The sequence below is a fragment of the Rutilus rutilus genome, assembly GCF_951802725.1.
Source record: "Rutilus rutilus genome assembly, chromosome: 19".
In the NCBI taxonomy this organism is placed as follows: domain Eukaryota; kingdom Metazoa; phylum Chordata; class Actinopteri; order Cypriniformes; family Leuciscidae; genus Rutilus; species Rutilus rutilus.
The window spans coordinates 6,731,293-6,746,478 of NC_140232.1; the positions used below are offsets into that span (position 1 = coordinate 6,731,293).

General features: G+C 37.0%; 1 protein-coding gene and 1 long non-coding RNA gene across 3 annotated transcripts in view; one reads left to right on the plus strand and one right to left on the minus strand.

Annotated features, from left to right (window-relative positions):
* frmd3 (FERM domain containing 3) overlaps nucleotides 1-15,186 on the plus strand; it is a 68,831-nt gene that overhangs the window by 14,833 nt on the left and 38,812 nt on the right. For both annotated transcript variants that reach the window (XM_084389153.1, XM_084389152.1), the window contains exons 2-5: nucleotides 6,150-6,254; nucleotides 7,235-7,277; nucleotides 7,886-7,964; nucleotides 14,863-14,960. In XM_084389153.1, the coding sequence (XP_084245279.1) occupies nucleotides 6,150-6,254; nucleotides 7,235-7,277; nucleotides 7,886-7,964; nucleotides 14,863-14,960 (325 nt within the window). The remainder of the gene's footprint in view (nucleotides 1-6,149; nucleotides 6,255-7,234; nucleotides 7,278-7,885; nucleotides 7,965-14,862; nucleotides 14,961-15,186) is intronic.
* LOC311278374 lies at nucleotides 11,251-12,332 on the minus strand. The gene is made up of 2 exons (XR_014625419.1): nucleotides 12,217-12,332; nucleotides 11,251-11,448 (listed from the first exon to the last, which is right to left on the minus strand). It is a non-coding gene; the product is annotated as an uncharacterized lncRNA (long non-coding RNA).

The following is a 15,186-nucleotide window of genomic DNA, read 5'->3' on the forward strand; positions in this document are numbered from 1 at the left end:
CTTCCATCCTGTACTTAGATAGTATGACTTGTTTATACTTTGATTTGAATTGATAAATGAATGGGCACTGCTTGAGTTGGGCTCTCAGGTTGTTCCAGAGTCTGACACCACACACAGACACACACATACTTTTCCTCGTAGTTCTAAAAGCCGGTACTTTAAGTTGGCCATAACCTCTCAAATTATAACCGCTATCTCTTTTTATAAATAATTTTTGAATATTTGCAGGTAGCAGGACCCAATTTGCTTTATACACTAATTGTGCAGTATAAATGCGATGTCCACCTTGGTGGTCCAGGAGCTCCATCGTTGGCTCAGCCTGGTTGATATGGTGGATGCGGACAAGGTTCAGTTCCTGGCTCCCCAATTTCCCAGGTTGGGCTGTTTGGCGACGCGGTGGAGAACTGAACCCAACAGTTCTCTGCCGCCCAAATGCAGACGGACTACGTTGAACGTGACCGAACTGAAAGGGAACGTCTCGGTTAAGTATGTAACCCTCGTTCCCTGAAGGAGGGAACGGAGACGTAGTCCCGTCGCCAGTATTGCTGGACCACTGCTGACTCCGGGCTCCGCTCGGCTCCTCAGCGAAAAATAAGTGGTGTGTGCATCCACTTCTGTATTTATACCCGCACTGCGGGGCCGAGCGTGAATGCAAAGCTTGCACGCCAATGTGTGCATTGGCTCGTTTTATTGATACTCGAAGATGCGTGATCCCAGTCAGTCGGTACGTCCAACTACGTCTCTGTTCCCTCCTTCAGGGAACGAGGGTTACAGTACATAAGTAACTGAGACGTTTCTTGCTAGTATGACATGGGCTGCATCCGAAAGCTTAAAAATGCTGCCTTTGGAAGATGCATTCCAGGGTAGGAAAGCATCAAGGCACGTGCCGAATTCAATGTTAGCTTCACTTCCTGTCTCCTGAGATCTGGGGTGTGTTTCCCGTACAACGCTGTAACTTGCTGCTTCACTACCATAGAACGATGCATCGTTGAAGAAACCAACTAGCTAGTCACGACTGCTTTCCGAAACCGTACTGTCGCAAATTGGTAGTTCAACCACGTTGGTTAATGATGTCATGCAGGTGGTGGAGTAATAACTCCTTTTAATGAATCTGTTTGAGATCGAATTAATGCTAGAAGTTTTGATATAAATTACGGACATGGCGTCTGAGGATTATCTCTTATTTTTCTCAGTTATTTAGCTTTATTTCCAGATTCAATCATAGTCTCATTCTTACGTACTAGCGCACGTTTGCACATACACACTCTTCAATCTCTTGACAAACTAAAAGACGTAAATTACATTTAGAAATAAAAGATAGATTGTACTGATTGTCAGCTTGCTTATTTGGCTCAAAATAAGTCCACATGTCATACAAACAAGAAACTATGATTCTAACCACAGGTCGAGAGCTGTCGTTCCAACCACACAACTTTGCGATGCTTTTTGTGAATGTTTGTTGGAGCTATGGGAAACACAGAGTTGTTGAACTATGCTGATAATGACGGAACTTGCGACCATAGTTGGCTAACGATGCTTTAGGGAAACGCACCCCTGATCGATTTGATTTGAAGCCAGCATAGATGTTTCTGTCGCTGCGTTTGATATCCCACAATCCTCTGCTTTCCATTCTGTGACAGTTGAGCTAGAAAATAAAGATGGCGTCTGAAAGTTGTGGTTGGTTCCCTCTTACGGAGGAAGAGTAAGAACACCGATAGTTTTCGTTTATTTACATCGATAATCTAGCATAAGATAAAAATCGGACAAAAAAATGTGTTCTGAAATGCTGTGTTCTGCTCCACCACCCGTGTGATGTCATGAGTTACATTGCAGTACTTGAAACGCACCTCAGAGTATTATAGGGACATAGCAACACCCTAGCAACCACAAATAACACCCTTGCATGGTGACAGCACACCAACAATCACTCAGAATACCTTAGCAACCATATAACAACGCTCTAGCAACCACAAATAACACCCTTGCATGGTGGCAAAACACCAACAATCACTCAGAACCCCTTAGCAACTACATAGCAACACTCTAGCAACCACAGATAACACCCTTTCATTGTGGAAACACACTAACAAATCACTCAGAACCCCTTAGCAACCACATAGCAACACTCTAGCAGCCACAAATAATACCCTTGCATTGTGGCAACACACTACCACTCAGAACCCCTTAGCAACCACATAGCAACACCCTAGCAACCAGAAATAACACCTTGGCCTGGTGGCAACACACCAACAATTACTCTGAATACTTTAGTAACCATATAGCAACCCTAGCATAGTGGCAACACACCAACAGTCACTCAGAACACCATAGCAACTATATAACAATGCTCTAGCAACCCCAAATCACGTCCTAGCATTGTGGAAACCTACCAATTACTCAGAACACCTTAGCAGCCACATAGCTACACCATAGAAACCTCAAATAACACCTTAGCATTGTGGCAACACACTAGCAACCACTCAAAACACATTAGCAACCACAAATAGCACATTTAATGTGGCGACACTTACAGTCACTCAGAAAACCATAACAAGCACATAGCAACACCCTAGAAACCGCAAATGCCACCATATCTTTGTGGACAGTGGGTTTTCCATAGGCAAACACCATTTATATTTCTAAGGATGCAGATGTATAAACTAGTTCTTTCTATGTCAAAATGTTGGGTTGCACTTTATTTTAAGGTGTCCTTGCTACAGTGCAATTATACAAGTAAGTACTGAGTAATATTAATTAACAACATGTACTTACTATAAGGTTAGGTTTAGGAGTAGAGTTTTTAGGGTTAGTTGCTTGTAATGCATAATTTACTTTTATTACTGTAGTAACTTCATGTAACGTGTAACAAAGACACTGTAAAATAAAGTGGGTAACACTATTTTACAGTGTCCTTGTTACATGTTACATGTACTTACCATAGTAATAACAATAAATTATGTATAATTACATGCAACTAAATCCTAATCCTACCCTAACCCTACAGTAAGTACATGTAGTTAATTAATATTACTCAGTACTTAAATATATAATTACATTGTAACAATGACACCTTAAAATAAAGTGTTACCCATTTTGGTAACACTTTATTTTACGGTGCCCTTGATACAGAGTAATTACTTAATTAATTACTTAGTAATAGACTTTGTAATAACATGTAACAAAATGTACTTAACATGTAACTAAGTTATGGAACAGCCTATACTTACAGATTGTAATTACGCACATGTAATAGGCAGCTACTGTTACACATGTGTAACAAGCCGAGTCTGTTACATATTACATTCACATTACTTGTATGTAACATAAAGTAAAGTGTATCAAGATTGTTCTAAAGTGCACTTCCTGTGTATCTACAAATGGTATCCATCTGAATTAACCCACTAGTTCATTGCTTAAATACATGCATTAGCTTCCTAATTACATTGCAATTACAAAATATTACACAGGTATAAGCTACGTAAAATAAAGTGTATCAAGAATGTACTTAAGTGTACTTTGTGTATACATACCCTATCTTTATCTGCCTTAGTTTGATTTAACTCACTAGTTCACAGCTTAAATGCATGCAGTAGTTTCCTAATTACATTGTAATTACATAATATTACACAGGTATAAGCTACGTAAAATAAAGTGTATCAAGAATGTACTTAAGTGTACTTTGTGTATACATACCTTATCCATCTCTGCCTTACTTTGATTTAACTCACTAGTTCACAGCTTAAATGCATGCAGTAGTTTCCTAATTACATTGTAATTACATAATATTACACAGGGATAAGCTACGTAAAATAAAGTGTATCAAGAATGTACTTAAGTGTACTTTGTGTATACATACCCTATCTTTATCTGCCTTAGTTTGATTTAACTCACTAGTTCACAGCTTAAATGCATGCAGTAGTTTCCTAATTACATTGTAATTACATAATATTACACAGGTATAAGCTACGTAAAATAAAGTGTATCAAGAATGTACTTAAGTGTACTTCATGTGTATCTATAAACCTCATCCAACTCGGCTTGTTACACATGTGTAACAGTAGCTGCCTATTACATGTGTGTAATTACAATCTGTAAGTACAGGCTGTTCCATAACTTAGTTACATGTTAAGTACATTTTGTTACATGTTATTACAACGTCTATTACTAAGTACCTAATTAAGTAATTACTCTGTATCAAGGGCACCGTAAAATAAAGTGTTACCCACATTTTCATATGAACAACCAGTCAGTAATGATACTGATTTAAGATTCCCAAACATTACAGGCCCACTGAAGTGTCTTGAAACACGCAGTATAATTCAATGCGTTGACGTAATTTCCACTGAAACAGGAAGACAGGGCGGGACATATCGAGCAGCTCCTCCCCTTTTTTAAAATAGCGTTTATAGCCAATAGCGTTTGGTTTATATCACAGCTCGACTAGAGCTGTTGAGCTCAGTAAAGCCGCATTTGACTGCTTATGATAGCCACAGTCTAATAGATTCCCCTTTAATATTTAATATGAAACTGTTAGTAAAGCAAAACAGTGAACATAATCAAGGAAGTGTGTAATTTATGTTGGTGTTTGTTATCGCTTTTACTCATCAGTGCTGTTTAATGCAGAGTCTGTAGAGCCATTTCTCCTCCATCGCTTTAAAAAACAGCATTCTGTGCAGAATTCAAATGGGTCCGATACGTTTTGTGGTCTGCACCACATATGATCCGCTCTGTGCTATCCTGTCTCTGGACCGGAGCTGCGACGGTTCGCGTGACACTAACGTGACACCAGACTTCATTCGCCTTAATGGAAAGCAGATTTACACGGTTTGAATCGTTCCCTATATAGTGCACTATGTGCCATTTATTATGTAGAAAATAGTAAATGTGGGAACAAGTGATGATTTTCGCCACAGCTTCAGCGTCTATTTATAATGTAGGGGGCGGGGCTTCAGATTCTAGAGAACATTTGATTGGAGAGAAAATCTGATGAGAAACTGAAGTGCAGAGTGATGTCATCAAAATCATTGATCCATATTGGCGGAAGTGAGAGACTGTAAGTTTTGATCGCTTATATCTTCTTAATGCGAATTTTGTCATTGTTTTGGAGCACACTAGCTTATAGATAACATACTGAAAGCCAAAAATCTTCATTTTTAATTTCATTTGGACTTTAAAGGAACACTCCACTGTTTTTTCATATTAAACTATGTTATTCCCTTAACTAAGACGAGTTGATACATACCTCTCTCGTCTCAGTGCGTGCACTCAATCGCTCTGGTGCGCGGCGACACTTTGATAGCACTTAGCTTAGCTAAGTTCATTCATTAGGATCCAAACAGAGATGAAGTTAGAAGCGACCAAACACCTCCACGTTTTCCCTATTTAAATACAGTTACACGAGTAGTTACACGACCAAGTATGGTGACACAAAATAAAACGTGGCGCTTTTCTAAGCGGGTAAAAAGGATAACTATAATGTATGGCGGAATAGCACTCGGGAGCACTTCGACTCGGCGCAGTAAAAAGTCACGTTGGTTCTAATGACAGAAGTTCGCCGAGTCGAAGTGCTCCCAAGTGCAATTCCGCCATACATTATAGTTATCCTTTTTATCCTTTAATATGAAAAAACGGTGGAGTGTTCCTTTAAGAACATAAGCATTTCTAGCTTCATTTGAGGTCAGTCAGTCACTGCTGAAAATAAATACTTGTGGTTCAATGAAAGAGTCAGATGTTGATTCAGTAGCAGCTCTGGTGGATTCATTGAGTTCATTCAAACTGATTCAAACCGATTACTCATCATCAGTGAGTCTTTTGTGCTGTTCAGTAAAAGAACCTGCTCGTAAGTCATTTCTTCATCAATCGGACTACATTGGTTGAAGCATTGTGCTTTTTATTGTGCTGTAGTTAAATGTTTTTCACATTTAATTCAGAACTCAAGCTTATAACAATCATATTTAGTATATTAAAAAATATTGACCTGTCATATTACATTTGGTTTCTGCACACACAACGGTCAATATTATGATGCACTGTCAATATATTCACGAGAACTGGCTGGCTCACTATTATATTTGATCTTAAATCTCTGCTGTAATGATGTGATCATTCATGATGTGTTTTTATTCCTTTGATTTTTCTTTCCTCCACAGAGAGACACTAAAGGGCAGTTTCTCTTGGATCATGTGTGTAACTACTACAGCCTGCTGGAGAAAGATTACTTTGGCATCAGATATGTGGACCCAGAGAAACAAAGGGTAACTACACATTCAGCACTCGGGCCCAATATTCATGAAATATATTCTTACCTAAAAGTTTATTATAACTGTTGCTCCAACTGTTGCAATTGATTTCTGCACAAGCTTTTACAATAACTAAACCTCAAACATACATACAACTTAAAATCCTGCTTCCTGAGTGGCAATTACAACACGGTTAAAAAATTGTGGGGTCCGATTTTGTTTTTGAAAGAGGTCTTGGTAACACCCTATTTTAAGGTAATGTTGTTACAGTGTAATTACACAAATAAGTGCATACTACATGTATGCCTACTTACTTTAGGGTTAAGATTAGGTTTAGGGTTAGTTACTTATAATTATGCAGAATTTACTGTTGTTGCTATAGTAAGTATATGTAACCTTTAAGTGTTACCAAAGTCTCTTATGCTCACCAAGGCTGCATTTATTTTTTTCAAAATACAGAAAAAACAGTAACACTGTGAAATATTATTACAATTTTAAATATATTATATTTTAAAACATTTTTAAAAATTGAAGCAATGTAAAAGTCTTTACTGACACTTTTGATCAATTTAATGCATCTAAAAATCTTACTCACCCCAAACTTTTGACATGTAAATCTTACATGTACTTATTTCTGTACTCTCACCAGATATTTTCTCCTTATGTAGCCTATCATACTGGCTTTAAATTCTGATAAAAGTTACCATGACAACCGACCAAGGGGTTTTACCCTACCGTATGCACGACAATGTTTCTTCAGTCGAGCAGAAAACCTCCCAGCAGAACTGTAGTGAATTATTTACAGTCATTTATGTTGTAATATTAATGCCCGCTATTGAAAAAAGGGATTGTTCATCAGTGGAAATGTTGTTTACGATCATTTCCTGAGCAGGATGATTATCCAAAGTGTTTACCATAAAGATTTTTGATTTGTCACCATCTTTACTTGTCAGCGCACAGCAGTGAATCATTTCTTTCTCTTGTCATTTTTACAGCATTGGTTGGACCCGAGCAAACCAGTAGTGAAACAGATGAAATGTAAGTTTTGCTTATTTCGTTCTTGCCCTCAAGGTGGCAGCAAGTCACATTTACTGTTGTTCGTGAATTTTTGTCAATAGGGATTTTGCATAAGGTGGAAACATTTTCCAATGCATATTTCACAAAGGGTTCAAGTTGGTCACATGGGTTTGTTGCTTTGACCAATATTAAGCTGCTTGGTTTGAAAGTGACTTAAACTGCGCATCTCTCATTGCTATTTACAATAAACAATGGACTTTTCTTGCCGACATTTGCCAATATGACCGCGTCTTTATATAGGTATATGTTTTATGTAGAATTACAGAAGGGAGGTGAATGAACACGTAGCGGACAAGTGACAGAGAGCGATTGTAGACAAAGTGACGTCAATGAAGTCAATCTTTCCCTTTGAGCTCTAAACTTCTCAGACTCATTACGTTTATCTTTGAAGACTTCATTTCATTCTTCACCAGAGGGGTTTCCCTCATCTCATGGATTAATATAATCATTTTAGCTCTCCTCATGCCCTCGGTTACAGTTCTCTGCATAATCTGTCTCACACTTACTGGCTTTTACTCGAGTTGTCTCTCTCTCCCCTCATGTGATTGTTGATGTTGTGTTGTTTTCAGGTCACCAGCCATACACTATGTGCTTCAGGGTGAAGTTCTACCCTCAGGAGCCAATCAAGATCAAGGAAGAGCTGACAAGGTAACAGTTCTCTGATCTAATGTTCAAATTGCATTGGAATGACATGAAAACAACCCCGGCCAGTCACAGCATAAACAGCCCTGAATCGCTCAAGTCAAGTGTATGAGATTGAGGATTTTCTGGAAGAGATTTGCATTTTTAAAACGCCTCCTGAGCAGATTGTTCCAGTTTCATTTGAAAGAGCATGTTTACTTTGTAGCTGAAGCCAGAACGGCTGATCGGTGGCTTCTTTCATGTCAAAGTAACCAATGTGATCTCATTACAGTGCATCTCACGAAACCTGTCAAGAACACGTACATTCATATTTCACTCTAAAATCTGAAGAAATGCGAAAATATATTTTGTTAAAAACATTTGTTTTTAGAATTAAACACACTTGCCGCCAAATTCTCATTACTATAATCAGTGGTGAGGCCAGAAAAAAAAAAATATATACAAAATAAGTAAATGTATTTTTTAGGACACTGAATTGCATGTTAATTGCAATTAAATTAAAATGTATTGTTGCTAATATTGTTATAGATTTATATTCAATGCTATTAGCTGAAATTATAAGTGCTTTTCTGAACCACAAATAGGGCTTAATTTACATCTTTATCCCCTGGTTTCACAGACAAGGCTTAAGCTAGTGCCAGACTAAAATGCATGTTTGAGCTGTCTGAACTGAAAGCAACTTGAAATGCAATCTTAAAATATGTCAGTGCCATTGTTTTGTCTCAAGATGCACACTAGTAATGTTTTATTCTAAGGCATGTATATAAAAGCTATTTAAATGCCCTAATTGAGCTAAGGCCTAACCCTGTCTTAATCTAAGCCCTGTCTGTGAAACCAGGCCTATATGTAATTTCACAATTACTTCTACTGTCTTGTACTGACAAGCATTTAAGCACATAAACTAATATATAATCCATTGCCATTTCAAATGAAACTGTATTCTGTATACAGAAACTGTATATTGTGTATTTAAATTAGTCCTGTTAAATCGATTATTCGTGATATATATATATATACTGTATATATGTGTATGTATGCATTTATATGTAAATAGATATGTGTGTGTATATATTGTCACAGGTGGTTGCATGTAAACAGACAAAGATGATTCCAAAGTTCCAAAAAACTAGCAAACATGCAGGAGCAACAGACACTAAACGTAGACGTGACCGGATAACAAACAGAGGAAAAGGAGGAACTTAAAAATACTCTCAGTCCAACAATGATTACAAAGATTTCAAGAACTTTTTAATTAGGCAGAACCTTTCTGTTTTTAACTAGATTTTTTAAAAGATTTTTCTTTTCATCATTTCAGACATCCTTATTTTTCCATAAATTAATATGAAACATGTTTGCTCCTCAATTTTTATGTTAATAGGATTTTTTTTCCTCAAAAGGAAGCAAAAAATATTCTGAATAGACTGTCAGTGTCAATGTGTGTCACATATTCCTCTTACATTATCAGAGAGCAATGTTTGATTCCATCTCGCTAATTCTCTCAAACACACACACACACACACACACACACACACACACACACACACACACACACACACACACACACACACACGCACGCACGCACGCACGCACGCACGCACGCACGCACGCACGCACGCACGCACGCCACGCACGCACGCACGCACGCACGCACGCACGCACGCACAGGCATCTGCATAGATACACAAACACACACTCACAGATTTTTGGTGTGACTAAATCATTAGTGCTGCTCTCACAACATGGCGCTCAGTGCACGCACACCATCTGAAATGTCAAGATAAATGTGTTTGTCTTTCTCGATCTTCCACGCTTTCTCTGTGCGCTGGAAAACGAGAATGTTCCTGTGGCCAGACAGAAGCTTTAGAGAGAGCGAGGCGCATGTGTGTGAGAGGGAGCCCAGGTTGTCTGAGTTTAAGTGGTTTCATCCTGTGAAAGAGAAAGCAAGGGTTTGAGATGGACAAGAGATGCATTAATGTGCCAGTTCATGCTATTTTCTGCTCCATACTAGAGTTTTTCCTGTTAAAGCTGTTTGACACAGAAAACAACTATATTTTTACAACCGCTCTCTCTCTCTTTAATATTTTATATAAAGAATGGATTTGAGTGCAGGTTACAAAGAGCGAGAATGGAGAAAACAGAAACATGCAAGTGCACAAAAGCAGATGCAAGCGTTTGGCCAATGCATTGCAGTTCTGTCATACAAACTTTAGAAATCACCATACAATCAAAATGGACCCTGTTATTCTCATTGTGAATGATTAATATATGGTCAGTGCACATTATTCCAATACTAAAAAAAAGTTTTGAGAATCTTTCATCAAATGTGAAAGAACTCGCTTCCACCTCTGAAATTACGTCACTGGACAATATCAAGTCCCTCCACTGACCTAATTATTTTTTTCCTTGAATATCATGTTTCACTTGGAAATTTGTTTCATCACCTTGCCAAGAAGTGCACTTAATTGTATTGAATGTGCACTTGTATTTCAACAAACTTCACTTGCAGATAATGTAATTTTAATAAAATAATGTTTTCACACTTTTAAAAAGTGCACTTTGTAATTATGTCAAAGTTTTACTTTAAAGTATTTTTTAAATCATTATGTTTTAATCCTTTTTTCATGCTTTAAAAAACCTGTTAGCGTTCCTGCAAATTCTGCCAAAAACACCTAAAAAAGGCCTACCCAAATTAAATTGCATGCTGTTCTTGAACCATTTGGAGTATATGCATGGTATTGGTCTCTTTTGAAAGGGGACACTTTGAGGTTTGTTCCCAAACAGTCAGAATCACTGTAAGTCTCACTGGTATTGAGTAATAGAACTTTGAACACACTAAAAAAGAGGGAAAAAATTTCCGCCTAACTTTTTTTTTGTAAAAAGATGCCTGCAGATAACTATAGCTGGGAGGTATTAGCTGGAAAACACAGTGGGATCACAGCATGAAGCCTTACCAAGCCCAATTTAAATGTTGATAACAAAACCTAAGCTAATGAGTGTTTTACACAGGTTTATCTAAGTTTATGTCTAGGCGCTCCCCAAAAAAAGCCACTTGGAGACTCCAAATGACACTTTGTAACCACAGACACATAACATGCTGCTATTCTTGAATGCTTTACTGTACAGGCAAAATTTTGGGCTCTAATGAAAGGTTACACTTAGAGCTATTCTATTCCTTATTCAGATTCACTGTAAATAATTGTTGACACATAGTAACTGAAGCATAAACACATTATATTGTTTTTTTGCCATTCTTGAAACTGAAATTTGTGCAAATAACAATACAAAACAAGTGTTATGGTATTAAAATATTATTTAATATTAGTATTTTATACACTACATATATATCAAACTATTAACAAATTTATGATTAGGTTTTTCTTTGGTTATTGAACCTCTCTAGGAAGGTGAAGGATAGGGTTCCTCTTTGATGTCCATCATATGGCTTTCTGCTGACTCCCATTCTTCATCCAGTTCAATGTCAGATGTTTTTCTGTGATATAAAAAAAGCAAAAAAAAACAAACAAATAATTTATATCTTTTATGTATTGTGTACTATTTTATACACACACACACACACACACACACACACACACACACACACACACACACAGCCATGTTTATGTGATTTGTGAGGACATTCCATAGGCATAATGGTTTTTATACTGTACAAACTGTATATTCTATCCCCTTACACTGCCCCTATCCCTAAACCTACCCATCACAGGAAACATTCTGCATTTTTACATTTAATAAAAAACACTGCTTAGTATGTTTTTAAAGCCATTTGAAAAATGAGGACACCCAAACTGTCCTCATAAATCACCTATTTTCCCGAGTGTCCTCATTTGCAGGTGTGTTATCATAAAAATGTCCTCAGTTGTCATGAAAACAAGTACACACACACACACACACACACACACCCGTGCATAAAGACAAACAGGGACATAAACAGCGATTCACGCACCCATCATAACAATAACAAGAGCGCTAAAAGCACCAAACACACACAAACAAACACGGACAAACACAAATCCGTGAATAAAGACACACAGGGACATAAACAAACTGATAAATGTCCAACACAACAGTAACATGAGCGCTCAATGCACACATAACGTTACGCTTGAGGACAAGCTGAAGCTTAGCCATCACCAGTTAGCATTGGCCATCTCAAAACAGTGAAACACAAACATAAGATACTCAGAAAAACACGTAAAATATGTTATATTTGCATGTATATGTATAATAACAGACTTACTTGTCAAAAGAGACGATTTCCCATCAAAATAGCCTTCCAAAGTCATTTGCTATAGCGAGCGCAGCTTTGCGCACGAGCGCACGATCGACAACAAACATTGCGCAACGTCATTGCTGACGCTGTTTGAATCCTTCCCATAAAAATTGCATATCAATGTCTTCAGGAGATCATTGGCTATTCAAAACGTCAATCATTTCTAACATTGCTCCAATTGGAGTAGCCAAATGTCCGTCAAAGCGAAAGGTGGACCGTGTCCCTAATGCGCTCTGACTGGCTCAAGCTGGAAGAAAAACCCCCCTTAAACTCCGTGATTCGCTGAAATCCGCTGTCACTCAAAAGTTCAGGGGTCAGCGGCCATTTTGAAGTCAAAATAGCTGTAATATTGACATGTAATTTGAAGATTTACCATAGTATGTTCGATAGTTTTGAGAGCTCTGTCGGCTAACTTGGAATGCTACTATTCACAGTAAGTGGATGTTTATTGATATATAAATGTGTTATGGACTAAATACTTCGCTAAATTGATTGTATGGAGCCTTTACAGTGTAACTAAACCATTGTTGTTGCAATGTAATGGATCAGTGGACGAACAGAAGGCTTTTTAGGCAAGTGTCTTCCACTTCCTGTTTGTTTATTTGGCTGTTGGTGGTCTGACAAAGACACAGATTGTACCCGCTGTGTTTATTGTATCCTAAAATGGCTTATATCGTTAGAATCACAAGAATCTCAGCTTTCCATAGATATGCGACTTGTAAAAAATTTTTTTTTTTTTTTTTTGTCTTTCATAAAGTTAACCCTTCAAATCACCCTATGTCCCGCGGACGACCCGTCGGAACACTATCTGGTTAAAAAAGTACACTTATTTTGATGTATTGACTAACATACTGAAGGCCTTAATCATAATTTTATCTCTAGTTTATTCAATATTACATTTAAAGTTACCATATTTTAAATGTACTAAATTGCAACTTCATAATAACAAATGTGTAATTACAGATATATTGAAATACATGACTTACAAGTTTCAGTAGACATTTAAGTATAGCTATTATAGTTAGCCATGAATGCTTGTCAGTACATTCACATTTTAACCATATTTTAAAAACAATAGAAGTTATGTCACGTAACGTGTAGGACAAAGCTCATGGAGACGAGGAATACGTAGAAATAACATTTAATAACAAAACTTTCAGGGGAAACACCAAACACTTACATTGACGATAACGGACAAAGACTGAAGGAGAACACAAGGTATAAATACACAGGGACTAACAAGATAACTAATGGGGTGATTGACAATGCACAGGTGATAGACATGACTAATTAGAACAATCATGGAACACTAGGACACAGGACTGAACCAAAAACACAATGAAGGGGGGAAACACAGATCATACATGTAACAAGTTATTATAGAATTACATATGAAGAAGATGTACTTAAGTTCTATTGCATTTATTAAAAAGTTAAATTATAATACAATTTAATTTAATTGCAATTAACATGTAATTAAGTGTCCAAAAGCTTTGTATTCAGTTTGCATTTAAATACTGTATATTCGTTTAATGTATATTATTTCCATAACAAGTACTCTTTTTTAATGTATGCTAAAGTGCACTTCTTTTTCCAAAGGAAAGTGAAATAGATAGTTTGCACTTGTCCTTTCTTAAATAATTTAGAGCCATTGTGCATTTTCAAGTTTGGCCATAATTATATATATATATAGAGCTCCTACTGTACATACATAGAACACAACCAAATGCACTTTTTTGGTACTTTGTTAAAAATTAAGTACATATTCTCATAGGGATTATGTTATATTTATATCATGTTGTACTTATGTTGTAAGTGCATGTCCGTATTCCGTCTTAAATGTCAATGTCAGTTCAGACATCCTTTGTGAGGTGTGTCATGTGCACTTATTTTTAGGTCTTACAAAAGTAACATTTCTTAAAGGAAACAGTAGTGTTGAGTGCTCAGTTCCTAGTAATGTTAGTGTAGTTATGTATGTGGGCTAGTTTCCCAATGAGCACAGACCATCTGGTAGACATTTCTGCTCTGAAAATCAGAACAGGATGCCAGAACTGAAAGGTATCAACATTTTATTTTTATTAAATACCAGCCAATTGCGAAACTAGAAGGTCATTTTACAGCTGTCAAACGTTGAGACAGCATCCTGTTGTTTTAGATGTTCCACACATTTCAGTAGGATTTTGGGGTGCTGTTATTGTTACTGGTGTGTTTGTGCTTATTAGTCTGTAGGACAGATCTCTATGTCCCTCATATCGTTTTTTTAGATCCAAGTGTGAACAGCAAAAATCACACTGAACCTGGCGTTTTCAATTATGTTCAATTCTAAATATTTTTTTTTTACGTCATTCTAAGTTGATAATTATTATTGTGCACGTGATTTGCCCTTAATAATAAAATTATTGCACTATATGACGTATATTCTTTTAAACTGTATTGTTGACGTAATAAGTGCTCTTTTTGAAAGTTTGCTAAAGTGAAGTAAAGGACTTCTTTTTCACGAGGGTTTTAGTGTGAATGCTGCCAAAGAGAAAGAATCCATGGTGAATGATTCATGTTGAAATAACACTAAGACTCTTTTGAAATATCTCTTCTCTTGTTGTTTCTCTGTGTCAGGTACCTTCTGTACCTACAGTTGAAGAGAGACGTGTACCACGGTAGGCTTTTATGTCCGTTCGCTGATGCTGCGTATCTTGGAGCCTGTATAGTGCAGGGTAAGATTACAACTTCATCTACAACCAATCACACGTTTCATTACATTGTGTTTTGCGACCAAAGCTTGAATATTATGTGATTGATAGCACCAGTAGCATGGTGCTCCTGAGCAATTTTCTTCTGGAAGCTTTTTAACTAATGAGCAGTCATATTTCAAACCTCTTTCCATTTTTTTCTTGCTTCTAATGGATATGAACCTAATTTAGATCAGGAACAGAGGATAAT